Raw genomic sequence first — 27,878 nt, forward strand, 5'->3', positions numbered from 1 at the left:
GACTGGGTATCCGAGTTTCACAATTTTACCCAGACGTGTATACTGCAAGTTACATCTTATGTGTTAAGGTTACCCGACTATTTACCTTTCCATGCGTTTGGCGCTATGCTGGAAATGAAACATGTATCGGTCGGTGTGATCTCCCATGCCCAGCAGTTGAGTGGGTTTGCTGTCGACTTCTGTAGAAAGTAAGCCATAAACTCGTCTCAGTACACCGCAAGTTTGTTCAAAACTTATTTCTGATTAATTGGGGACTTTTAACGTAACTTGTTTTCACCAATTGAGTGGTTTTTACTGTTGGTTGATGCTATTGCCAATTTGTGCAGTTCTTCATTTCATACTTGTTTGGTGATCAGTGAATAGATAGTATTTGCATACTGGTACCCGCGTTGTATGACGTCAATCATTGTAATTGTGAGTAGTCACAGTGTTATAAAAAAAGCTGTCTGTAGTTTGCTGAATTAGGGACCAACGGCAGCCATGTTGAATATCATACAAATCTTAATTCAAATGATTTTTCAGTATCTCTTTGATAGCGAAACGACATATTTTGAAAGTTCTTGCTGATTTTCCGCATGTGAACATTTATTTCGTTTAACTCGTGAAAGAAAACATAAAGCTTTGTATTTTAGTTTAGGTGAACAGTTTGTTCAACCCACTTTGTTTCTGAATCATTAAATGCATGACGAACAATTTCCTGCTGCAATAATAAAAATATAAAAATAGACACATCATGTTGGCGTCACAAGTTAGAATTTATTTAACAGATCAAGCAAGGTTTTATGTTTCAGTAGGAACAAGAAAATGGTAAATTTTCATTCAATTCTAGGGATTTTTTAATTGATGACGTAAAGCCATTTGTTTCGTGTTGTGTAACGCCTGTAAAAGAGCCCAGCACACTCATCAATAAGAAAAGGGGTTTGCCCCGATGTCCCTGGTCTGATTGGAAGCATATTGCACCACAGCACCTTGTAAACCATTACATGGTGCTAGGGTAAAGGAGAAGATCCCCATATTTCAAATGTAGTCCCACATACCTTGCAGGAAGATAATGAATGTTAAAGCGCCTTGAGGGTCACTGAGTGTTACTTCTAGAAACTATAAGGCTCCCCTGTGAGCCTTATAGGGGTCTCATATTTAAAGGGCCTCCTAAACGCTATACGTTTTTCAAATCAGCGTTGATGGGTGAAAGTTTTACGACCGTTAGCCAGCCAGAACTGAAGTTTCCTGTGTACTGTACACCTAAAGCTTTCCCCACCCTACATCTTCAAAAAATACAATTTTCTGCTCGGTACTTACTGTTGTTTTCCTGCCGCATCGCACGTTTTTTGCCTTCTCATTATGCAGCCTACTACATGTAGATCGACGAGCTGCCGAGCCGTGGCTGCGTCGGACTAAACCATTCTGTGAAAGGGGTGTTACAAACCCGTGTGGCAGTGCGTGGGCGCTTTATGCGTGAACGGAACGGCGGGTATTGTAAACAAACAGCGCACGCACTGCCACACTGGTTTGTAACACCCCTTTCACAGAATAGTTTAGTCCAACTCGGTCGTGGCTTGGCAGTTCGGCGAGTAGGCTGGTGTACAGCGCTTGGTGGTCGAGTGACCAAAGATAAAGTGTTGATCATTATTGAGAAGTCAAAAAACGTGCGATGCAGCAGGAAAGCAACAGTAAGTACCGAGCAGAAAATTGTATTTTTTGACGATGTTTTTTAATTTCATTCAACAAAAAGGAAATACAAGCATTATGAATGTATATTGAGTAGGGTGGGGAAAGCTTTAGGTGTACAGTACACAGGAAACTTTAGTTCTGGCTGGCTAACAGTCGTAAAACTTTCACCCATCAACGCTGATTTGAAAAACGTATAGCGTTAAGGAGGCCCTAAATATGAGACCCCTATAAGGCTCACAGGGGAGCCTTATAGTTTCTAGAAGTAACTGAGTGATGGATATGAGTGTTGTATGAGAAGCCGGTCACTACTATTATAATTGTTGAGGAACTGGTAGCTAAAACGCTATTTAATCTTATCTTTAAAAAGGAAAACTCAAGCAACTAAGTGTTGTCAAGACATTGGCTTTTTAATATGATCTATGTTTTTGACACTTTTAAAGGATCACCCTTTTTAATAGTTCAAGTTGTATGTTCTCTGATTGATATATTCTGTCAAAGTTTCTGGCTGAATGTGGATAGAAGGAGGAATGAACAACTTAAATGGAATAAAACTAAACTTTCTAAAGTGACATGTCACTCTCTTGCAATTGGGAAAAGGTTCAGCTAAAGTTCAGTGATGCTTGATGATGTGAGTTCAAACTGTACATATTGAATTTCACTCATCATGAAAAAAACAAAAACAAATTCATGACAGTTTTTGAATGCGCAATTTCTTGATGTAACACTTGTGATGGATGTTGGACATCTTGGAAGAAGCAACTAAAGCCTAAATGCAAGAGGGCGGTATTGTCAGAGGTGAGTAACTTAACTATAGTACTAAGGTTCATTGCACTTAAATTCAAACAAAACAAGAGATGTTCTAAAGTATGTAAATTTTCTTGCAGGGCCTCATGTTAGAATGTAGTTTGAGGAAACTCATGCCAGGGGTTTTACACTGGGTCACAGGCTCTAAGCCAGTGGTTTAGTGTTGGGCCAGTTAATTCATGACCGGACAAACATAGTGGTTTTGTGTTTTGTATTGTAAAACAATACCTGTACCTACCTGTGTCATATATTGAACAAAAACAAGTTTCTTACAAGTGTCTTTGAGTCTGATGAATACCTTTTCACTTCTTTTGCCAGGACTCAGGAATTGATCTCACTCATGTTGATTCTGATCTTGTAAAATAATGTTTGCTCTAGACAACTTGTTGAGCTACAAGCCCTGCGATCTCAAGATTGGGCCCCGACTACTGAAATATTTCAAGCTTTCCACACATCTTAGAGTACACATGTAGTAATTTATATTAAATTTGTATTTGTATTTATTTGTCAGTTTACATAAATAGAAAGACTTTCACTAAAATAACTGCAATTCCTTACCACAGGAACCCTTAATTTAACAAGCCCAAAGTCTTCAACAATTTATTGCAGTATTTATCTTGAAATCAATGCACTTGGAACCTTTTTTGTCATAACACTGTGACAATAGCACATTTATTAGTGACTACTGTTTTTAAACTAAAGTTATTTTAAAACTTTTTGACCTTCTTTTACTAATTTACAAATTTACTAATTTGATATTTTGTGATTCTTTCTTATTTACAGTCAAGTTTCTTATTGATTTGTTGGTGAACCATAATGGAAGCGTCGAGTACGGGTGCTCTCTCCATCTGCATTGGGGGAGTCGGTGCATGTAAATGTGAAGTACCTTCATGCATATGCAACAAATCAACTACCATTCCAAATAAACTGTGTGAATTACATCAGTGTAATATTGGTCATCTTGACTGCGACTGTACACCCCCACCTGCATTCTTCATCTTCCCTAGCAATCGAGATGCTCGGACAAGGTGGGTTTCTCTGATTAATAGGGAGGATCTCCTCATCAATGGTTCATGGTTCAATGCCAAGGACAAACATCATGTCTGTTGGCGTCATTTTCCAGATGGGAAGCCCACAAACGCAAACCCAGACCCAGTTCAAAATCTCATCAATGGAAGTCCAGATCATAAGGCAGATTCTGATCAGGAAGAAATGATGGATACGTCAACTAAATCAGAAAAGGAAGACATCTTGAACTCATCTTTGTTCAACTTGTCATCGGAGTCTGTAAAGAACAACAAACTGAACTTGACTGCCGATCCTGAAAAAGAGAACACACCAAATGCCTCTCCTAATTCTGAAAGAGATAATGCAAATGTGTCTGACTCGGAACAGAAGAACACACAGAAAATGTCTGCTGATTCTGCAAACGACAATACACTGAACGCATCTGTTGACTCGGAAAGGGACAACACTTTGAACACGTCTGCTGACTCTGAAAGGGACAACACTTTGAACACGTCTGCTGACTCGGAAAGGGACAACACTTTGAACACGTCTGCTGACTCGGAAAACGACAATACATTTAAGATGTCTGTTGACTCGGAAAGGGACAATACATTGAACACGTCTGCTGACTCGGAAAGGGACAACACTTTGAACATGTCTGCTGACTCGGAAAACGACAACACATTGAACACGCCTGCATCACCCTCAAATAATACCATACCACCCTCTGAAAAGAGACAACGGAAAGCAAGAAACATTAAGAGCAAGTCAAAGAAAGTTCTGATTGAGACTGAATCGATTGAGGCTGATTCGAGTGAAACGGATTCTAGTTCAGACTCAGATGACAGAGTTTATTGTAAATGTGGTAAACCAAACACTGATAAGATGATTGGATGTGATGGCAAGAACTGTGTATTTGAATGGTTTCACTTCAAATGTATTGGAATCAAGAGTCGTAAGCAGGTACCTCGTGGGAAGTGGTACTGTGATGGTTGTAGCAAAGAGGTCAAAGGTGAGTGTTCTAAGTACCTTCACTTGGTCTTGGTGCTTGCAGTCTTCATGTACAGCTTAGCAAGGGGTCAAGCACATTGGTTGGGGGGGGGGGTACACTTTCTGAAGATGAATTCCTGGAGAGAAATGAGCCATGAGCTCTCTTTCATCTATTTAAGACATTTAACCCATTTTACCCAGTTTTTATCAGAACCACCACTTCTTCTGAGAAGACATTCTTGTATTATGGTATTTACCTTTCTTCACATCACATACCAAGCCAAGCGGAGAAGAGAACTTCAAATAAACTTTTTACAAATTTACTAAAGTATCGGTGAGGTTGAAGTGAGTTTTGATGATAACTTTAGCAGTCACTTTCCCCTAGCACTGGAGTCTATCTCATCCAACCTTTCATCTCTTTGAAATAAAGACTGATGAGGTAAATTTGTGGTTTGTGCAAAATAAATTAATTACCTTATTTAATCTCCTAATTGCAGATGCTCAGAAAGAGGCAATGGAGTTGAAGTTAAAGATCAAGCAAATCTGCAAGGACATCATGACTAAGAAAACCACCATTCAGTCAGCCTCAGAGACCCATGGTGTCTCTAAAGCAGAGATCACCAAGCAGCTTTATTCTGAACCAATCCTGACGACGCAGGAGGAAGAGAGATTGGTGGGACTGGCACTCAGTATGGCCAAACAGGGACGAGGTGTTCTGGTTAAACGAAGCATTCTCAATAATGTCAAAGTCCTTCTAGATGTAGAAGAAAAGATGGGAATTAAGCGACTGCATCCATTTGAGAAGAATGTTCCTCAGGATGAATGGTGGCATGCTTTCTGTAAACGTCATCCGCAGATAAAGAAGATGAATCTTCATAAACTCCCTAAAATTACACTCCTCGGTAAAATGAAGATGTTTAAGCAAAACAAAAACTCTGCACCTTTAGGAAAGAAGGAGAAAGAAAATACAAAGAATTCTCCTCTTGCAAGTAAGACATCTCACCCGCCAATTAAGTCAAAATTAAAGCGTGCCCTCTCTCCTCAAACCAATGGCAGAGACCACCTCAAGGAAGACCTGAACAATGACATCAAGAAACTGAAGTGTAGTCAAGACGCTACTCATGATGAGAAACTATTGATTGTTGATAACTTTGAACCCAATGCTCTTCACTGTTTAGAGGCAGTCTTGACTAAGAAACAGAAGCACCTTTTCCAGTATAGGTTCAAGAATGATATTAAACAAGATGCTGATGTGATGTATTCAGCATGGATGGCTCTCAAGCGTCTGTATTATGGTACCCGAGACTCAAAGAAAGGTTAGTTTGACAATTCTTCTTTATCTAAAGAAAACTTGGAAACAACAAGCAAAACAAAGTTTCAAGATACTGAGCTTTTAAAAATTGTTAAATTGTTTAAATAGATGTATAGTGATGTCTTTAAACTTTTTCTTTGAGAGGGCGTGATGAGGTCATCAGGTAGGCGCCCATCAGTATGACATCGGACGGTGAACGCTGTCGGTGAACGCTGTCAGTGGTCTCTATGAGCAATTATGGGTTTGGGGGTTTGAAAAGACGCTCCATTGATTTGATACAGCTATGGATAATGAGCTGAGAAAGGCAACTTTTGGGGAAATACTTGAACTGATCAACAAGGGAAGAACAAACTGGGCCAATTTGATGTCCACCTTTTCCATTTCTAGTTTTGTGTAAAGTCCACAATTCACTTAATTTGTATCAAGAGGAGAGCCCATTAGTCATGATTCATTCAGGAAAATCATGACCTGATCATGAATATGGGCAAATTTTGGCTTCAATCATAAACACGGGGAAACAGATTTTTAATCTTGAAAAATGTCTCAACCTTCAATTTAAAACAAAACAATAACATTTAAACCAGTTATATTTATTTTCATGTTTATACAGATGATACTAAAAAGCCACTTGTGCCTGAAACTGAAGGAGACATTCCACCGTGGTCACCATGGATTAAGGGTCCATTCTATGTCCCTGATCAATCCAGTCAGTCCTCGGTATCTCTCCTGATTGATGAACCAGGCAAGAAAAGACAGAAGAAGATGATGTCTCGTATAGCCTCCATGGGAGTCAAGAAGAGAGGACATTATCTAGAACCTTGGAGATTTGGAGTCTGTAATAGGAAGGTCTTTAAGCCAAGAAAGACCCAGGTCAAGAAAAGGAGACGTAGAAAGAGACGGGTTACCAGACGATTTGAGGGATATGTCTGACGAGAGTTTCTGAACTTATTTTCCTTGCCTTAAATAACCTCCAAAGCTGTCACAATTAGCTGGCTGTGCTTAACACTCATCATCATCATGTCGAGCGCCATCTAGAAGCTCGAGCCTGCCCAGTGATTTTTCTCCAGATGTTCCGGTCCAGCATGCAGGAGCGAAGTTCCTCAGCGCTGGTCAAGCCGGTGTATCGTTTTAGTGTGTCTAAAAAGGAGAGACATCTTCTCCCACGCGCGGCCTTGCCTTGGGTGGGCTCCCAGAGGATGGGTGGGCAAGCGGCAAGCTCTGAGTGGCGGACACAGTGCCCAGCGAGCTTGAGGCAGCGTTCACGGATCAGCCTGGGCCCAATTTCATAGAGCTGCTTAAGCAAAGATTTTTGCTTAAGCAAAAATTTCATTGCTTAGTGAAATCAGATTACCGGCCAAGACTCCACTCAATTGTAATGCTAAGTAAACAACAGCTTAATACTAGTCATAAGCAATGTATATGGCAGGAAATTTTGGCCAGTAACATGTGTAAAATAAGCGAGCTATTTTCGTGCTTAAGCAAATTTTTTGCTTAAGCAGCTCTATGAAATTGGCCCCAGGTTGGAGTTTCTCATTTGGTCCTGCCCTTAACACTAAGCTCATTTTAATTCAGGCTTCATCAGTTCAAGCATCTTTCAACACAAGAAGTGAACAATTCTTTGGTAAACTTAGGACCACCAAGGCCAGTACCAGAGAAACTGAAGCAACATCTGCAGTGGCTGCTTTGAAAACTCTGTCTCTGCTTATGACTTTCTTTGTTGTACCCTAAGCACTAAGCACATACTCTGTGCTTAGTGCTTAGTCAGTGCAATAATAGTACATGTATATTCAAACACAGTTATAAAGTGTCTTCATTTCTTTCTATGCTCTTACACTGTGGCTCTGAGCTACAATGTTAGTGCAGTGATGTGAGCAGTCAGAGCTGAATATGTTATCAATGTAGTCTATTCAATTATCATTGGATTCTCTCCCTTCAAACAACATGACATCTTGGGTTAATAGCACTACAAAAGTACATGTATAAGTTATTATGTGAGTTTGGATGTGATACAGACTGTATCTAGTCGAGCCTGATACAGACTCCGAGACTAGATGTAGTCTGTATCTTACCCTAACCTAACATAACGTTTTTATCATACCATAAAACTGCCCCAGTGGTCTTGCTGCTTTGTTATTAGTCCTCTGTGTGCTTATGAGAATCGCATTGAAACATTTCAACGTTTGGCCAGAGTGAAGGTTGCAAACCTACGTTTTAACGCAGGAACCGTCTTGTTTACCCGACACTGTAACGCCGTGTTTGTAAATACAAATGACTAAGTTGCTCTGCAACTGTACTATACTATGTGCACAACACATGAGGGTATGATACGGGTTTAGGGGGTATGATATCGGATTTACCAGGTCAGTAATTAGCCAATTAAAATTGCAGATTTCAACTGCTGGACTCTGATTAGGGTGGTATCACATGTAAAGCAGTATCACTTTTATAGGATTTGAGGCATTGCATGGTGGGGTATCAATATATATTTGGTTTGCAGTAACACCATGTGTGTATCTACTTGCCAGGTAGAGTTGTTCTTAGGGAACTGTCTTGCTTTATTCTACTGCCGAGGAGTATCACTTTAATAGTGCAGTCCACTATCTAAATAAAACAAACATTGACATTAAATGTATCCGTGTGGGTTAGGGTTAATAAACATTCATAAATACCTCAGACAGTTTCGCTATTCCTATTGGTGTAGAGCGCGTCACTTGGGGGTGATAAAAACGGTTGATAATGACCAGCTGGAGCTCTGTTTATAACCGGTTGTTTTCAGATACTATGCGCTAGTCTTGGTGCAAGACGTTTATCATTACGGGCAATGCAGGCGCTGTTGGTGAGTTGGATGCACTGTGTATGTGAAAGGAAAACAAGAAATGCTCTTGCACCAAGACTACACGTACGAATGAATATCCGAAAACTGTCTCTGACGTGAAAATGCAACATATGTTTTTTTTAACCAAAAAGGCATTTATGAATGGGAATAAAAGAGTAGTGACTCATTCTTAAACTGCCCTTTAAAACCTTGAAGGGTCAGGGCCCTCGCCTTCGGCTCGGGCCTTTATTGCAGGGCCACGACCCTGCCGGATTTAAACGGCAGTTTAAGAACTCGTCGCTTCCCTTTTTATTCCCTTCAATATAAGCAATATTTTGATAACAATCAAAGCTAAAAACCACTGTTGGTAAAAACCTACAATACAAAACTTTTTGAATGGATCTACTTGTATTTTGAAATTAAGAATTAATTTTGTATTACACTGTATCGTCACCTTACATGTATACCAATGTACCATTTACACAAATCTTTCAGATGAATTAGCTCTATATTAATCGCTGTGTCACTGAGTGACTGGAATGGTTGGATGAACAATTTATTTTTATGATATTGCAGATTGAAATGTAAGATTGCTAACTGCTGTAGTGGCTGATTTCAACCATTCTAAATGTTAAGGTCTTCCTACATGTAGTTTATTTTGAATAATTTCTTGTACTTGTTTACAGTTTGGTCATAAATGTTTACTCCAATCAAAAGTGAATTGCTGTTAAGTTTTATGAGATCAGCAAAGCCAGGTATCCATGTGGAGAGCAGATGATGGACTGTATACATGCACATGTATTCATTGGGAATTGGGTAAAGGTGGTCAACATTTCCATTATGTACATGTCTGGAAAATCCGACCCCAAACCATGATATGTACATGCAGTAAAATCATCGTTTAATTTGATAATTTTATATTGGAATGTTTATTTGTGACCAAAGGAGTTGAATCTATGATAGATAAGAACTTTATTATTCCACAGACTGGCGTTGCTCAAAGCAAGTCACATTGTTGAATTGTTCAAAATAGATGAAATAATATTGTAGTAGCATTGCCTGTAGAAACCTTTCATTACATATTTATGTAAGTATAAATATTTGGTCATATTAATCAGATATGTATATGTAAATTAAAATATGAAAAGGTTGTGTAACGATGATGAAATTTAGACCTGTTTTGTCTTCTACCTGATAGATTTATTGTTTTTTGCCTTTGATGCATCATTAAGCATTGATTGATTGTTATGCTCCTTTCCCAAAACCACCCATTTTGCTACAAAAGAGCATGAATTTTCAATTAATTACATTTGCTGCGGCCTTGTACACATTTTCACAGTCAATTGTGGTGCATCGTAAAGCAGTGAAACCTGATGCTACTGTGGATGAGCACGATCTTTTCAGAAAGTTAACAAAAATCTTGCTCTACTCTAGTTGTGGCAAAGAAATTGTGGTCCACCGCAGCAACATGATATGAGAGTTGTAATATTTAGTGTTGTAGTTGTAGAGGTCATGAAGGTGTCTTGTCTATTCTTCCCTTACTGATTCCTACTCATTCATAATGACCACAATACCTACCAACAAGCCGAGGCTTTGCTTCAATGCTAATATGACGACACTATGATTATCCTTCAACCTAGCAAGGCTTTGCTTCAATGCTAAGATGATGACACTATGATTATCCTTCAACCTAGCATGACTTTAATAAGATGCAACCGAGAATGACAACAGCAATAAAATAATCACCCATTGTGCCTTCTTCATCATAAGATACGAATATTGCTATCGCCGTAGTGTTGTCATTCTGCAATCTTTCATTTCGTAGTATGCCAAGACAAATTTTGATAATGTCCTAACTCTATCATTAATTTGTACTGTCACTGCACTACAGCATTACTGTAGTACCAGTACCATATCTTGATGGCGTGTTGCTTAAGTTTTGACAAGACTTTTGAGCTCCAATTCTACTCAAAATCAGGATTTGAAGAGTCCTCACCTTCTTCCATATAAAAGGGGCCTTAGTAGTTTACATGGACCCACATTATACTTTGGACTGGCTAGTTTATGAATTGTGCAAGAAAAAAGAGAATGGCTGTTTATTGTCATAATGAACTTATCTTTTGGCAAACATCAATCTGGAAAGGAAAAAAAAAGTGGTGGAGCAATCTTGGGAAAGCAGGGAATGTTGAGCTATTCTGGACAGTATTCTAATAAAAAAATAGAGCGAACACAGTTTTGTCATTTAATATAGAACCTGCTACATGTATGCAATGATGTGATGCTTGAGTTGTGATTACCCACACAGCCCTGTTTAATTGCTAGTTGCTTCTAATCAGTAAAATTCTTAATAGATTAACTTTTCTTTGACAACTTTGGTCCATTAGGATATCACCATTGACCATATCTTTGTTTGACTCAAAGTACTGAAAGTAAAAGGGGGGCAGGGGCATGCTTGCAACTCATTATGCGATATATTGGAACAGGTCAAAGGTGAGGTCGCAAATGAACCATCTAGAACATGAATAGACAATCCAAATTACACTGTCCCTATGCATCGATCGTCATTCAGTTAAAACTGATCTACAGGTGCAAACAAAGCCTTACAAAGCCCGACTAGATAACTTCCAGATTGCAGACTTCTTGCATTCTGTCAATTATGTGCTGCGTTTAACCTGGGTTCTTGATTCTACCATATTGGGAGGGGGGGGGGGGAGGGGGAGGGGGTGAGGGGCAAAAAAATAGTTGAGGCAATGGCATATCTGATTTGAAAATGTCCCCAAAACATTAGGGCCTACATGCAGCCCTAACTGAAGAAATGTTAGAAATGTGAAAAATATTCAGTATAGGTCTCACAAAAGTGTGTGTTGGGGGCGAGGGAGGGGCATAGTGTGAAGATGAAGATGGTTGCCAGGAAGCATTGTGGAAAATCAATCCCTTTGCCGACCCCTCCCCCTTTGTATTTGGCAATTGAACAGGTTCTATGTCTGTAAATAAAGTAAAGTTTTCTTGTATTCTTTATTTTTCTGCATAGGTTTGTTGTAAGAGTCTGTAGTCAGGGTACCTAGTGGTATCATATTTACTCATCATCTGGGAAGCCTGTGTTCCAGAGGCAAGAAAGTACTTGATGGAATTTTGTTGCAATCGCTAATTCTCCAAGAAACGTAAGATGTAGTTCCAAGAAGACTTGATTCCCTTACCAAACAACAGACAACTATCCGACTATCACAATGCCACGCAGAAAGAAACTCATTGAGTCCTCATCAGAGTCCTCATCCAATGAAGACTCAGATGAGTTGAGTGAGTTGAGTGACTCTGGAGACTCAGACCAAGACTCAAACAATGAGTCCAGGGTGTTCTGTAAGTGCAGACAACCCAACACAGTGGATATGATTGGATGTGATCGGAAGGATTGCCAGTATGAGTGGTTCCATTTTACGTGTGTTGGGATCGACCGCAAGAAAGTACCCAAGGGAAAGTGGTTCTGTGAAGACTGTGTCAAGAAACAGGAAGGTAGGAATTATATTTACTCTATGAACTGATTTGAATTTTTACAAGACATTTCATTGAACCATCTCAAATATTCCTCTCATAAAATTGTTTCATAGCTTGAGTTTGAAGCCTGTACGGTCCCTTAAAGATTAGAGTAATCTGTGATAGTCTTGTGAAGTTTGTGTAATGTATGGTCTGTGATGACAAATCTCTGCGCAAATTTGAGGAGCTGGTACTGCTGGGGCAGGCCTGGTTAGTCTCAGCATGGTTGGTTTCATTAGGTGAGTATTGAAATGAATTGATTCCATTGATGAGTTAACTGGGTTCTGAATATCAGTATGTCAAATATAGCTTCACTGATAACAGTGTATTGAGATATCTGAGACCATCTTCTAGATGAAAGCACCTGTTGCACTTATCCACAAAAAAAGTGGTCCGCTCTAGTGTTCCTTGTTTGATTGGTAGCATATTGCACCACAGCACCTTGTACACCATAACAGACCTCATAACTCAAGTGTAGTCCGACATACCTTGCAGGAAATACAGTAGGTAACAGCGCCCTGAGTGTCACTGAGTGACGGATATGTGCACTATATAAGAAGCCACTATTACATTACTATTAAGTCTGTTCTGTATTTTGTCTGGGCAGAATGTTGAAACAAAGTTTACAAGTATACACATTATTGTTACTTCTGCTAAGTGTGACAAATTTACATTCATTCATTCATTCATTCATTCATTCAAACTTATATTTATTTCCATACTTCATGAAAATCGAGTACAAACAATTTTTTTTTAAGGAATAAACAATAAACAAAGCTATTTAATGAGGCAGAGAAAAATAAATAAATAGAGTATGCATGCAGCATTCAACCTTAACGTTAATCTCTATGTTTCAGCAAGATTAGGCAATTTAAACTATTGACTGCACAACTTGAAACAATTCAATCCATAACATTTTCTTGATTTATTATTTTTTTCAGCGGAAGATCCCCGTATTCCATCAGGACCATTTGTGTATCCAGATACCAACAACAGAGAGCAGAAAAACTCCTCAAATGGTAGCTAGATTTATGAGTTGAATTCACACTAGTGTCTCACATTGAGTTTGCTCTGTAGAGTCATTTGGAATGCAATATAAACCACTGTTACAGTGTGATTTGGGTTTCAGCACACATTAACATCATACACTGCTAGAACTGAGAATACACGCTCAAGGCCGGTTTATAGTCAGTCGCGCGATGGTCGCGTTGTGGCCTTCTCGGCCTTCATTCTATTCATTGTGTAGGTGGACGCTTAAAATTGAGAACAAAAGTTGCTTAACGTAAATATTTTTATACTGGCCATTCTAGCAAGTTAACCATTTCCCCAATTGGTGAACTTGAAGAGACACTTTTTGTTAGAATTCCGTTTAATTAAGATGATGTTAACTTTCAAATCCAAATCAAGTATCTTGTGGATTTTCTTTCCGTGGGAGTTGTGAAAGTCCAGATGGTATAGTCCTTACCACACTTTGGTGTAAGGATACAACCCAACTATAAATAATGTATAACGTAATGCAATAGTTACTTTCTCTTTGGTGTGCAGCATGAAATGTAACATCTCTACCGACCAGTTGATGAATCAATACAATTCAAACCATATCAGTAGAAATAGATATTTTATTTTACAATTGAATGTAACACAACTATTCCTTGGAGAGGTTTTTGAGTAAGAAAAAGTTCTAGTTCCAACTATATTTGGCATAGCCTAATATGATAAACGTCTATGGATGTGATACTAGAGTTCACTTTTATTTCTAATTTTGAAATTGTTTTTCTTGTTTTCAGAACCATTTTCTCCAGTTGAAGATATTGCAACAAAAGATATTTATATTCTTCCAACGCCTGGTAATCCTCTGAAAAGTAAGTTTCTCACAATGTGTACTTATCAAAACACTGAACTGAGTTTTGTTGTTAAAACACACAGGGTCATGTCTTCTTTTAAAGAACAGTTTGTTTTACCAAAAGAAACAATTTGGAAGTGTGAACTGCTTTTTTTCTTGGAGAGTCCCTGGGGTTGATTTCACAAAACTCTTCCTATTTTATGACTAATCCTGGACAATGCTAATAGGTAAGACTAGTCCTAACTTTGGATAAGAGTAGTCTTATCTTATCTCTTTGTGATATCGGCCTTAGGAACTGTAAGGTAGTGAATTGACATGAATGACATCAACTGTTATAAGACTCATTAATACAAATATCACTTGAAATAAGTCTCTTTGAAATTCTGACATGTCTGAATAATATTGTCAGCCAACACTTTACTTCTTAATTTGATTTAGCAAATTAAAATAAGCACAAACACCATGACTAAAAACTAAGCACTCACTTGGTGTTATCTCCAAACGTATAAAGAAAGTGTTGAAGACCAATGATTCTATACTTTTTCTTGAATTATTTTATTTATTTTCTTAGAAAAAGGTTATTTTGGAACAACCATTGCCAAGTCATCTATGGTCAGCCTGACTGACACAAATGCTAATAACAAGAACTTTACAGCCGCTGTGGAGAATACTCGTAAGTGCTCCATTGGTTCATTGAGTCATATACAATCCACGGTGGTATTTGATGAACCGATTATCACCAACCTGTCATGTTGGGACGATAAAAATTGTTTAAAGACATGATTACCAGTGACTAAAGAAAGAAATGGAATCTTTGTCATTAGTTCAAAGACTTCTGTCAATAATTCCATTTGTATCACGGCCCCATTTAATGGGGTTTTATTTAGATTTGATATATTATTATCAACTGGAATAATGACTTCTTGGGATTTAGCATTGAGTAATACACGCTGTGCAAGCTTGAGTCTTGGTCAGAAATGCCTCAGCTTTAAGCATAATGGATCAGTCTATTGTAAAAATGTCAAACTCGCAATAAAAGAGGCTTCAACTTGAAACTGAATCAGTTCATTGTTAAATGTCAAACTCACAATGAGAAATGCTTCTTTCTTAATCTCTTGTTCTGTGTATTGCTTTTCTACAGGGCCCCCAGGGTGAACAGTGTTTTTACACTGATAGGGCTACCCTGTATAAATAATACTTAGTAATAACAAATAATAATAATAATTCAGCTTGCAACCTTGACTGAAAAGGCCAAATTTAAATAAACTTTATTTATTTGTTATTATCTCGACAGCTACAGACACCACTTTGAAGCAGTCCCTGATGCAAGAGTCTTTGATTCAACACTCCGTGACTCAACACTCCATAACTCAACAATCCTTGACGCAAGAATCCTTGACGCAACAAACTTTGACTCAACACTCACTGTCCCAAGCAGAGCAACAACATGAATCTAATTTGAAAGAGGCCTGCAAGTATGTCATTCATAATGGAGTGAGTGTCATTGATGCAGCTAAACAGTTTGGTGTTGGGAGATACACGCTAGGTGACTGTGTGAAAGATGAGCTGAAAGTCAATCTTAATAAAGCATGTGATAATGTCTTGAGAGGTAAGATGACAATAGAGAAAGCTGCATCAGTCTATGGAGTTATTCCTGGTATTCTGAATGATAGAGTCAAAGCAGAGAAGGATATTCTACAAACTATGCACAGTGAACATTTTCCAAATAAACTGGTATCTACCAAGGTACAGGAAGAGAACCTTCAACAAGCATGCATGGATGTGATGTCTATGCGTATGACCGTCAACGAAGCATGCAAATGCTATAAAATCAAACTACAGAGCCTTAAGAATAAAATACAATCTGTTTTTGTTTTAAGCACTGCTGAGGAGAATGATCTCGTCAGATTAAGTGTACGGATGGCTGTGCTTGGTCACACTGCACATATTAAGAGCACAGTGTTTGCTAAGGTTAAATCATTGCTAGATGAAGAAGAAGCTAATGGGATTAAGAGAATTCATTGGTTTCCAGATAATACTCCAACTGATATGTGGTGGCAAGTCTTCTGTAGTCGCCACCCAGAATTCAACGCAATATCAATAAACGAATCAAAGCAAATGGTTGGCTCTAACACCATTTCACCAAGTGGTGGTCAACCTACTGATCTCAGCTTACATTCAAATAACGATCGTAAGACTTCATCACAAGAAGGCCAACCCTCAACAGAAAATCTGTTCTATGTTTTACCAACGGCAGTCAATTCCACTCCTCAGTTTGTTGTTGTTAGACAAGACAATCTGGATTCTCCAGTAGTCAAGTCGGATGGAGTTAATGATAGAAACGATTTTAAAATGATAAGAAACCAAGATTCTGAGAACTTTGTGATTGATCTTAGTTTGAAAGCAGCTAACTTTGACAATAGCCAAGTCATGGAAGATCCAATGCTTGGGGTTGCAGCATGTGAAGTTGTACAGGAAGACATCTTAGTTCCATCAACGAGTGAGATGGATCAAATGATTGTTGGAGCTAATGAAGAGGTTCTACCAGACACTGATGAGGAAGATAAGGACAATGGAGCTCATAATAATAGAATTGTTAATTCTAGCTCTATGACCACAAGCGAACAGCCTGACTCTGCTGTTTTACAAGATGGGTTCATTCTTGGAGCTAATGAAGTCATTCAGACAGGTGAGGAGATGGAAGAAGTTGAAGGGATTCAATCACTGACGACAAACGCCCCGACAGCACAACCCAGTCTTTCTGTTGATGGTGACACTCCTCGGTCTAAGTTAGTTGCCGCTACGACTGGGAGTGTACCAAGCAGTCCAAGTATCAAGACCAATGTTTTGTGCAGTACTGATACCCAGTCTAAGCGAAGTGATTCTACAACAAACCATTCGGCTAAAGGTGAAATGCCAAGGCTGATGGTTTGTACCAATCAGGTCAAACAGCCAGGTCAGGTCATCTACCAAAGTGACGTCATACAACCTAATTACCTCATTAGCAAAAATAAAATCAATCAAAAGCAAGTATTGGTCACTTCAAAGGATGGCATAAAACACTCACTGGTTCTGAATCAAAGTCCTGGGGCTTCAGGAGACACTAATAATCAAAACAAGCTTCGGTATTTATCACTTGCAGAATTCCAATCCAAGAAACTAAACCAGCCAATCAAATATATACTCTCTCGTACACCAGTAGCTGGTCAGGCAGTATCTTCAACTGAGCCCACACCATTAAACATGAATGATTTAAACTCTAGTTCCAACATCAGTTGGGGTAAAAACTCCAAGATGTTTGAGAGCTACACAGAAAGGAAGGCGCCACGGATGTTTGTAGCCAAGCATAATGTGGATCAATCTATGCCTGATGCTCTGTCTTGCTTAGAGAAGACTCTGACTAAGGAACAGAAAGAATCCTTTATGTTTCGTTTAAAGATTGGTGATAATAGTGAGGAGGATTTACGCTACAATGCCTGGAAAGCACTGATGAGATTGTATCATCATACTGATATATGTAGCTTGTATGATAAAGTATCCAGACCAACATTAGAGTCACCAGACCATTTGGGTAAGTAACATTGAAGTATTCCAAGGCTTCTTAAGCACAAAAAGTAGCCAAGAACAACAAACTAAGCTTAGCACAACAAGGTTACCAGCCAAAATGCCATTTCACATGCTCCATAAGTGACTGGTGTCCTGGGCTCAAAAATCCTTGCTTAGTAAAATCAGATTATCGGCCAAGACTCCGATCAATTGTTATGCTAAGTGAACAACAGTTAAATACCAGTCACAAGGAATGTATATGTCATGAAATTTTGGCCCGTAACATGTGTAAAATAAGCGAGCTATTTTCGCGCTTAAGCAAATTTTTCGCTTAAGCACTATGAAATTGGCCCCTGGGCATTTCTGCAGGAAAATGTTAAGCACTGATCACTGCTTAAGCAGCTAGAGCTGTGAAATTGAGCCCTTGTCTTTGGGCAGTCAGGTTGCCTCGCCTTCCACCTCTGGGCATGATGTGGATTAGGTTTTCACTACCAACATGTACCTGATTGCATTGGTTTTCCCTGGAATAATTCTCTTGAGGTTTTCCTGCCACATCAAAAACTGAAATTTATTTATCAGCTTTTCTTTTGGCTTTAATTGGAGCTTTGAGAATAAATAACCAGATCCCCAAAAGGTGATTTGCAATCAATTTTTACAGTAAAGTCCTTATTTTCCAGCAGTTAAAAATCTGCATGGACAACAATCATGTACTTTAAGTCATCTTAAAACCATAAAACAGAAGGGAAATATAGGAATATTGATTTTGATCATTCATTGTGACAGAAGTGAGAATTAATAGTTCCCTTGTCATTTTTAAGATATTGGTTGACAAGAAACTAATATAAACTTACATGACTTACAACGGCCTTAAATTGTTCAATATGTTGGTGGTATTCACGCTTTCATAAAACACCTTTTGTATGGTGGCCATAAATGTCTGCTCATTCAGATCAGAGTTTAACAATTTAACCATAACTTCAGCTGAGGCTTCATCAAACCTGTGTCAAAAACAAAACAATTTTTCTGGATAATTCTTGATGTCATTTTTTTAGAAACGCAAACAGCACAGGTGTTCTCATAACAAAGTGTACACATTTAGAAACTACTCAGATATTCTACATTAACCCCTCAATGCCCAGCTTACACACATGACTGCATAGCAGCCTTTGTTTGCCCACAGCTGTAGAGGCCACAGACTTCATTCTACGGCTTACCACATACACAGTCCACAGCATTCTGCACTAGATTAGCGCCCAAAACCGCCTTCCATCTTCAAGGGGTTAATACTGCACAAGCATACTTTAGGGATGCTAATTTATCCTTGCAACCTTGTTACCAAAGAAAAGAGTGGCACAAAACACTACTATTCTTGATCTTTTTCCCAAGGGTTCAAAACCATCTATCGGAAACATTCCTCAAAAGAAAATTGTCCACCTGAAACACTGTCAAAGTTGAGGAAATAGTATTTCAAGCTCCCATTTGGTGAATCTCAACATATGCACGAAATAACAAATCCTGTGAAACTTTGAGCTCATTAGGTTGTCAAAGTTGCGAGATATTAATGAAAGAAAAACGCCATTGCCACACGAAGCTGTGTGCTGTCAGATGCTTGATTTCGAGACCTCCAAATCTAAGTCTGAGGTCTCAAAATGAAATTTGTGGAAAATTACTTCTTTCTTGAAAACTACGTTTCTTCAGAGGGAGCCATTTCTCACAATGTTTTATACTATCAACAGCTCCCCTTTGCTTGTTACCAAGTAAGGTTTTATGCAAATAATTATTTTGAGTAATTGCCAATAGTGTCCCCTGCCTTAACGTCACAATTGTTTGTTTTGATTGCCTCAATCAAATTAAGCACAAAATCCCTGCCAAATCATAAACTACTTTTGGTTTAAATTGACATTTCCACAGGCTGGTTTGGGGGTTTACTTTGTTTGTTGAAAACTTGACCAATTCCCAGAGTAAAAAAATAAAAAAAATAAAAAAAATAATGAACTTCCCTTTGAATTTGAGTGAATTTTTTATTTGTCCAGATACCCCGATAGCTTCGAAGCTTCTACGCCTTCCACTGATGGCCCCCTCGGATGAAAAAGAGTCAAACAAGAAAGCCAAGCAAGATTCCTCGGATGTCTCAAGATTGTTGGGGGAACTACACCAGGGTCGTAAGAGGAGACGTATAACATCAGTCCTGACTAGTAGGGAAGCCAAGAGAAGGAAATGGCAAACTAAAAAGAAGATGTTCTTAGAACCTTGGAAGTATAAGATGGAGAGACCAAGTAGACGTAAGAATATTGCAACCAGTTGTTGTGAAGATGGTTTTGTAAGAGATAAAGCTACAGATGAAATATCTCCAATAATTCGTAATGAGTCAGCATCATAGCTTATGACTGCACGTCTGCCATTGATCAGCAATACTAGTCTAGTGTTCTAGCCACATTTCAGCCCAGTTCTATTCAAAGTACATATCTTAAAGTCAAGAAAACAACATCCAGTTTTCAACATTAATGTCTCTATTAAGTTGAGCATAACAAATTTTTCTGAGAGTTCTTTCCTGTAAACAGGGTATTTCAATACTGATTTACATTTGTGTACTGGTTATTGTTGCTATTAGTGTATTATAACTTACTCTAGATTTACTCTTGACACAAAAGGATTGAAGTTAGTTTATTTTAATTTCAAACCATAACTCCAACAACCTAATTGTAGATTTTCTTGTGGTCAGCTTACCTTAATGCTGGATTGCTATCTCTGATAACAACGTCAGAACCAAACAAAAACTGTTTCAATAGTGTATACTCCCATGTACCAAATGATAGCTAACATGGCTCATAACTTCTTGAAGCTGTTTAAAGCATTTGAAACTATCTTCAAGTACGCGCTAATCCTCCAATCAGATTCGCAGAATGGAGTGGTGACAAAAACCTACATTGCACGGCTAACATCACTACCTGCGCTTGTGTGTTCTATGTCACGCGCCAAGTTTGCTCTAAGATAAATACGTTATCACACGCGCGCTCGTGGTAATACGGAAAATATAGCGCGTCTGCCTGTTTGGATATGGGACGCAGAAGCACTATATTTTTCAGTATTCCACTCGCGCTTGTGTGATAACATATAATGTAGGGGTTTGGGGTATTCTCGGATGGGATTCCAACCTATGACCCTGCATAGAGCAAGAAATCGACTAGTAGACCACTGAGTATGTTCCAATTACACAGAGTTGCTTGAAGTCACCTGGAAGTGGTATTTTGTCAAAATAAAGCTTTTGTCACTAAAATATGTTTTGAAATGATTTTGGGGGTTGAACAAAGAATTGACTAGAGTGGGATTCGAACCAACGACCTGCGGATTAACGTGACGGTACTCTACCAACTGAGCTATATAGCCCTATATTGGCGGTGTCCCTATTTTGTCAATGTCTTTGTTCGGGGGTGCCAGTCAGAAGCCATACAACCGTTAACTGCCGTGTAGCCAGGGATCACATCCAAATTACGATACAACCTGGGAAGCGGCAGCCAGGGGATTACCTTAAGGGGATGCAACTTTTTGTTTTTCAGATATCAATATAAATCACAAGGGAAATTGACTGGGTAAATTTTGAAGTGATTTTGGGGGTTGAACAAAGAATTGACTATAGAGTGGGATTTGAACCAAGGACCTCCGGATCTAGCCCTATATTGGCGATGTCCCTATTTTGTCAATATCTTTGTTCGGGGGTGCCAGTCAGAAGCCAAAATATGTGTTGTGATGAGTGGAATATAAATAAAGAATTGACTACGGTTTAAACAAATTTGTTTCAATGTTATTTCATTGTGACGTCATCGAGACGAGATGAATCGCATGCAGTGCCAACACAAGATAGTTACGCTTGGCGCAAGCTAAAAACATGCCCTCAAAGTTGAAACAATACCTGATTTTTTTCACGTTAGGCAAATGCTCCTTTGGGTTCGTTGTGTCTTTCAGGTACCTTCTTCGACTTCCCCACTAGCTGGACAAATTGTTGGGATGGCAGCATGTTTTAGAAAAGAACTTTTTCTTCATGTCAAAATGGGTAGTAAATTCTAGGTTCTCGAAGCACGACAGCTCAAAGTGTTTGCTGCACAGCGCTGGAAAAGACTTGCAAACTGACCCCATCTTTAGTTTTGCTGCATCCAGCAGTAATACACCTAGTCGACATTGACGGAAAAATGCAAAAAAAAAACTTTTTAGAAAGTACAAACTCACGACTAGGAGTTGAATGTACTTGCATGTACATATGTTCGATCGAGGGAGGCAAAGTCTGCCTCGATTGACGTCACAAAAGGGGTAGCAGAGTCATGCATGCACGCCCACACAACTTTATATATTTTTTTTAACATATAAATCGTTAAAAACAATTACTGAACAAATTATTTTATTGTTCAGAAATATTTACTCTAATGTTTGAAGAAGAAAAAAATATATTTCCAGGTGACTGCCATTATACACTTTCGGTACAAAAAAAGTTCACAGGTTTACAAATAACTTACAGGGTTTGAAGAAGGAAATGGTGAAAGACTTCTCTTGAAATATTATTCTATGAAATGCTTTATTTTTTGAGAAAACAGCAAAACAATATCAATTCTCGATAGCAAAATTACGGATTTATTTTAAACACATGTGATATGGCGAAACATACAACCAACAACAGTGGGTTTTCCTGTTGTTTTCTCCTGACTCCGATGACCAATTGAGCCTAAATTTTCACAGGTTTGTTATTTTATACAGAAGTTGTGATACACGAAGTGTGGGACTTGGACAATACTTCACCGAAAGTGTATAATGGCTTTAAGCAGAATTTTTTGTTTTTTTACTTATCTGCTAAGCAGAAATGAGGAAAATACCAGTAACAGTTTTCATGTGACATGGTACATGTAGTTTGGCTGGTAACCTTATCCTGATGTTAGTTGTGCTTAAGCAGCTCTATGAAACTGGGCCGTGATACCAGTGTTGAGAGTCCAGTTTGACTTTATCAGAGTAAACTACAAAAAGGCTCCTCATTTGAAGCTGTAGCGTTTAATCTTTCCATTTTATACCATCCATCATTGAAAAGGAAAGTTAATGTACTGTCCGTAAAGTTGCTTTTAAAAATAACTTTGAAGGAAAAGGGGTCGGTAAGACTAGGTTTGATGTCACAAATATTAACTGAAAACAAAGACAACAAACAGGAGCTTGTGTCTTTTGCCACATCTTTGCCAGTTGGCCATTTCTTTGCCAGTTGGCCATGTCTTTGCCAGTTGGCCACAGCATGCTGTATAAATGCTTGATGAATAACTCCTTAAATTTCTTATAATTTAGTGTGGGATCAAAAATTGACTAGTTTCCACATTTAATTGCACAACCGTAAAGCCTTTTTTAAAAATACTTATACAAATACTTTATTACAAAATTATGATTAAATGCAAAGATAACATCAAATGAAAAATTAACATTATGTGCCCAGAAAATTAAGATTTAACCCCCAAAATATAAGTAGAGACTATCAACAGGTAATTGAGAGAATAATTTCAAATTTATTCATGATAATATTAATTGACCAAACCAACTACATTGTACACAATTAAAAATTAAATTAACATTGTTCGTCTATGTTAGACATGTACTTTACGTGTGAGAACTGTATGTGCAGACCATATCACACTACTGTATTGGAGTTGTCTGGCAGATCTGTCATACTATTTGATCTAATGTTTTGAATGCTGACAAGGTTTAGTACTTTCTGTTACAATTGTCGGTCTTACATAAATGACAATATTAAGGCAAATTGTAAACATTATAGTATAGATTATCCCAGCCAATTTCATCAAAATCCATTATTTAACTCCTGCCACATTAAATTTAGTTTGAAAAACGAATTTTCGTTAAATCAGCATTAAACAGTAAGAAATGAGTAGTTCAATTTCACTAGTGTAGCATTCACTGGTCAAATTAGACCATTCAATTTCACAAGGTCGTAAGAATTATTCAATTTTGTAAAAGCCAGCAGCAAGACCTGGTCAATCATTAAATTTTATTTATGAGCAATCAGGTAAATACCCAAGAAATTTGGGGTAAAAAGATGGCTGCCCGTGGTTGGTCTAGAGCAGTGAATAATGTTATCTACATTATTAATAATGTAGATACATACATGTAGGGCAAGACTGGTTAAAATGTTTAAGAATAACATTAATCTTTTTTTTTAATTGTATAATTTTTAAAAATTGTAAAACAACCCCTTATGTTTGTAAGCTCACATTTCCTTTGAAACATTTGTTAGACATGAATTTGAAATGGTCCTGAAGCTAACAGAAAACACAGACCACATAGCCAGGGCAAAAAACATATCAAGGCTGAAGCAAAATAATTAGTTTTGCATTTCAAATTTATCGGGTGCAGACTTTTAAAGCCATTATACACTTTCAGTACAGAAAACAAAAGAAAAAAGTTCACAGGTTTACAAATAATTTACAGGGTTTATAATGAAAGACTTCATTTGAAATATTGTTCCATGGAATGCTTTACTTTTTGAGAAAACATTAAAACAATATAAATTCTCGTTAGCGAGAATTACGGATTTATTTTAAACATATGTCATGACACGGTGAAACGGGTGGAAACAAGAGTGGGTTTTTCCATTATTTTCCCCGACTCCAATGACCGATTGAGCCTAAATTTTCACAGGTTTGTTGTTTTATATATTAGTTGTTATACACAAAGTGTGGGAATTGGACTATACTTTTAACCGAAAGTGTATAATGGCTTTAAACTTAAGGAAGGGTAACAACGCAGCGATTTCTATTAAGGAAAAATCACATGGTGTAAATAATGGTGTAAAATTTATGGAAACACCTCTTACAAAGGACAACCTGTGTGCCAGTAAAGGAGCTTTAATTCCCATTTTACTCATAAAGCCAAAGCTCATCTTTAATTTGAATGCAAAGAAGTTGAAATTTGTTGCACATGAATGACAAAGAAAACGCAAACTAGCAGCAACATCGGCTTCAATGAGTCTTCATTTGAATGTATCAATTGTAAAGTCTTAAGAATGGTCAAAGTGTAGGTTTGAATGCCCTTAAATGAATCAGAATGTACTAAGACCTAAAGAGAAACCCTTCAGAGGATAATGGGAAAATGCATCAATTACAACGCATATTAATGAAATTGAATGATTTTTTTGCTGAAATTGACCGGGAAAAGCTATAATATTTGCTTACAGTGTAATCTAGTACTTGTGATCAAACATGTAAACATAATAGTATTTCTACATGTAGTGGAATCTGGTACTTATGATCAAACATGTAAACATAATAGTATTTCTACATGTAGTGGAATCTAGTACTTGTGATCCCCATAGATCAATTATTACACTGTTAAGGCACTTTATTTATGTTTATTTACAAAAAGGTTAAAAGTTTGTCAGGAAGAGGTTATACAAAAATAGATTTAGTTGAAAAGGATACACATTTATAAGAAATTGTTATACTGTAACACGTTTATAAGTTTTAAAATTGTGAAGCTCTTGTACAAAAAGGAAGATTTCTGTCTATAAAAAATACTTTAAAAATATATGACAATTGAGCACCTTTGGAAGCTGGTGTTTTGTGGTCTACTAAAAGACTGCCTTAACAATCTAATAAGAGCAGTCTAATAAGAAATGGAAATAAGTTAAAAAAGAAGGTTGAGACAATATTACATGTTCTAAGATGGTTATCACTAAAGGCAAGTAATATGAGGATTTCATGGTGATTAAATGTTAGCCCTATACTAGAATTCTTCCTCTGTTCTGTAACTAGTATAATATGAAAGACCGCAAGGGCTGGTTAAAATAGCTACCAACCATCTACTTATAAAAACAATCAATGTAGCTTTCAAAGAATGGAAGTATAATTACAAATATGTATAGTTAATAGAATTTATACTAAACCATGTTACATAAATCTTCGATAAATTTGTGCGAAGCAGATTGAGTAAGATGATAATAACTTTAAAAAAATCTATTTTCAATGGACAATTTCAAAATCTCCAAAAGTCTGAAGTGTAGGTCATCTAGAGTTTGTTATACTTAATTATTTTTAAAGTGCTCTTCAGAATCCACCAAAAGGGAATTCCAAAATTCTATTTGCACAATTTGACTTGAATATTACTGGAATGAAAAAATCTTGTGTTTTAAAAAGTAAATGTTGAAAGTCTTGTTGATAATTGAAGCTAAACGTTTTGCCAATAAACAAAATTGGAATCATTGATTGAAGCTTGGATATCAAATAGACCCCAGTCTAATTTTATGAAATGTGTAAGCAGGAATTGTTTGCTTATTATGGAGCTTTATCCATTTTGGATTTCATTATCCAAACTTACTGTAGTAATGTTAAACACACCATAAATTGTCAAATGTTCTTGATCGTTTTGGAAAAAACATTTTCTCAGCTTGAGTAAGAAAAAACTTTGGTTACAAGAAAGTTAGGCCTTGCCAAATCGGTTTTAGATATACATTAAGAATGCCATACCTTGTAAATATCCAACACAGTCACATTATGCAGCTCTAGTATTACACCATTGAATAAAAAAACAATTAAATTGGCAATTATGTTAAAAATCATTTAACCAATGAAATAAACAAAGGAAACAACAATAAAACATACACTTAAAAAATATCCTCTATACTATGTGTTGTAGTTGAACTATCTAAAGACAACCATTTTGATACTACTTTACAACTTAAGTTCCTGATATTACTGTATTCATCTATTTAAAAAAAAACTTTAAAAACACCAGCTGAGAGAACCAACCTGCAACAACCATAGAGCTATATATATTGACTAGAGCGCTAACACCCCGTTATACACGCACTAAGGTTTTGAAGCAGTGTGAGCACATCCATGTTTATGTACAAACCATTACAAAAGCTTGAATTTGTGTACGGCAATTGTACGGCTATTTGCATGATAGTGCGTTTGTTCTTTTATATGTGTCATCGAACAAAAAAATGCAGGAAATGTGAACGCACCATCTGCTGATGAGCGTACAAACTGCAAGTGTCATGTGTGACATGTTTAAAAGGCGCGTATACGGTTTTTAAGTACCTCAAGTCGAACTTACGGTTTTCGTTTTCAATTTAATTAGCCTGTGTGAAAAATAATGGTCGCCTAAATTTCTTGCTGTAAATTACGCACATGCTTACCTAAATAAATCTGGGTCAAATTTCATAAAGCTCTTTACTGGTAACTAAGTTGTTGAAGTTACTATTTTAGTATTATAGAAAAGAATGTGTGTACACATAAACATATTTGATTGCTCATAAGAAGCTTTATTTTAGTTATTTGCACAAACATTTAGACAGCATGGACGAACGCGAATGGGCAGTCCCCTTTCGTAAGCACACACACCGAATGTTAATAAATTGCGGTAATGTGTGTTCTCTTATTCTTAAAATTAAAAATCGTTCCGTAGTCACGCAACACATCAAACATGTCTGCGCCCAGGATAGCTTCACAACGCAGAGCAAGTTAGCGCTCTAGTCAATATATATAGCTCTAAGGTAACAACTCATCAATATTAATCCTTGGAGACAGTCACAATGAATGGAAACACACATTGCATTCAAGCTGTTAATCCATTCAAAGTAGTTACTTTGCTGCACAGTGACAAGAACAATTGCATACACTATTACTGACGGTATCAATCGTTTATAACTTAGTTTCCTCTCCATCTCCATCGACATTAATTTGGACTTCATCTTCAAAGAGAACACTCCTTGGGCTGCGAACATTTGTTGGAGTAGCTTCTAGTTCTGCATTAGCAGCAGCCAGAGTTTTTTTTCTCTGAGCAGCGATGTTAGCTTCTTGTAGTTGTGCACTAAAGACATCATCATCAATCTGTTGGCCTAGAGGACCAACTGAAGGTGGGGAAGGGGAGTACATTCCTTCCAAATCAGACTCACTGTTAAGTGCTCTTGCGACTTCCAAGGTAACACGGTGAAGCTTTTTGCTGTCTCGTGCCCTTTCGTTTACTCTCATTTTGGGCTTTTGTGACGGTTTAAACTTCGCGATGAATTCCCGGATGTAGGCAATGCAGCCAAGCTTACCTTGCTGTGGAAATTAAAATCAAAACTTATTTATGTATAATTATGCCAACTATTACGACTTTTTTGTAATTATTACGCATTTAGCAATGAGTTATGAAAATACAAACTGCTTGTTAAAAATTTTGAACTTCAACTTTCTCTAGCTTTGAAAAGTCGACTGAACTCTGCATATTTGATTTTGTGTATACAGTAATTGATTCTTTGTCATTTAAATGCCATTTATAAACACTGTATCACCATGGAAGAATACTGAAGACATTCGGTTTTTAAAGCCATTGGA

General features: G+C 37.5%; 2 protein-coding genes across 2 annotated transcripts in view; one reads left to right on the plus strand and one right to left on the minus strand.

Annotated features, from left to right (window-relative positions):
- Positions 1 to 113: 113 nt before the first annotated feature.
- LOC139939110 (uncharacterized) lies at positions 114 to 26,886 on the plus strand. Its single transcript, XM_071934852.1, has 7 exons — positions 114 to 188; positions 11,632 to 12,110; positions 13,073 to 13,150; positions 13,919 to 13,993; positions 14,546 to 14,647; positions 15,269 to 17,545; positions 19,554 to 26,886. The coding sequence occupies exons 2-7, from the start codon at positions 11,828 to 11,830 to the stop codon at positions 19,898 to 19,900; spliced, it is 3,162 nt and encodes a 1,053-aa protein (XP_071790953.1). The 5' UTR covers positions 114 to 188; positions 11,632 to 11,827; the 3' UTR covers positions 19,901 to 26,886.
- The window catches only part of LOC139939119 (uncharacterized), a 33,720-nt gene continuing 28,816 nt past the window's right edge, over positions 22,975 to 27,878 (minus strand). Inside the window, exon 12 of the mRNA XM_071934865.1 lies at positions 22,975 to 27,602. Coding sequence (XP_071790966.1) covers positions 27,201 to 27,602 — 402 coding nt within the window. The 3' untranslated portion in view covers positions 22,975 to 27,200. The remainder of the gene's footprint in view (positions 27,603 to 27,878) is intronic.

The sequence above is a fragment of the Asterias amurensis genome, chromosome 1, assembly GCF_032118995.1.
Source record: "Asterias amurensis chromosome 1, ASM3211899v1".
Lineage (NCBI taxonomy): Eukaryota > Metazoa > Echinodermata > Asteroidea > Forcipulatida > Asteriidae > Asterias > Asterias amurensis.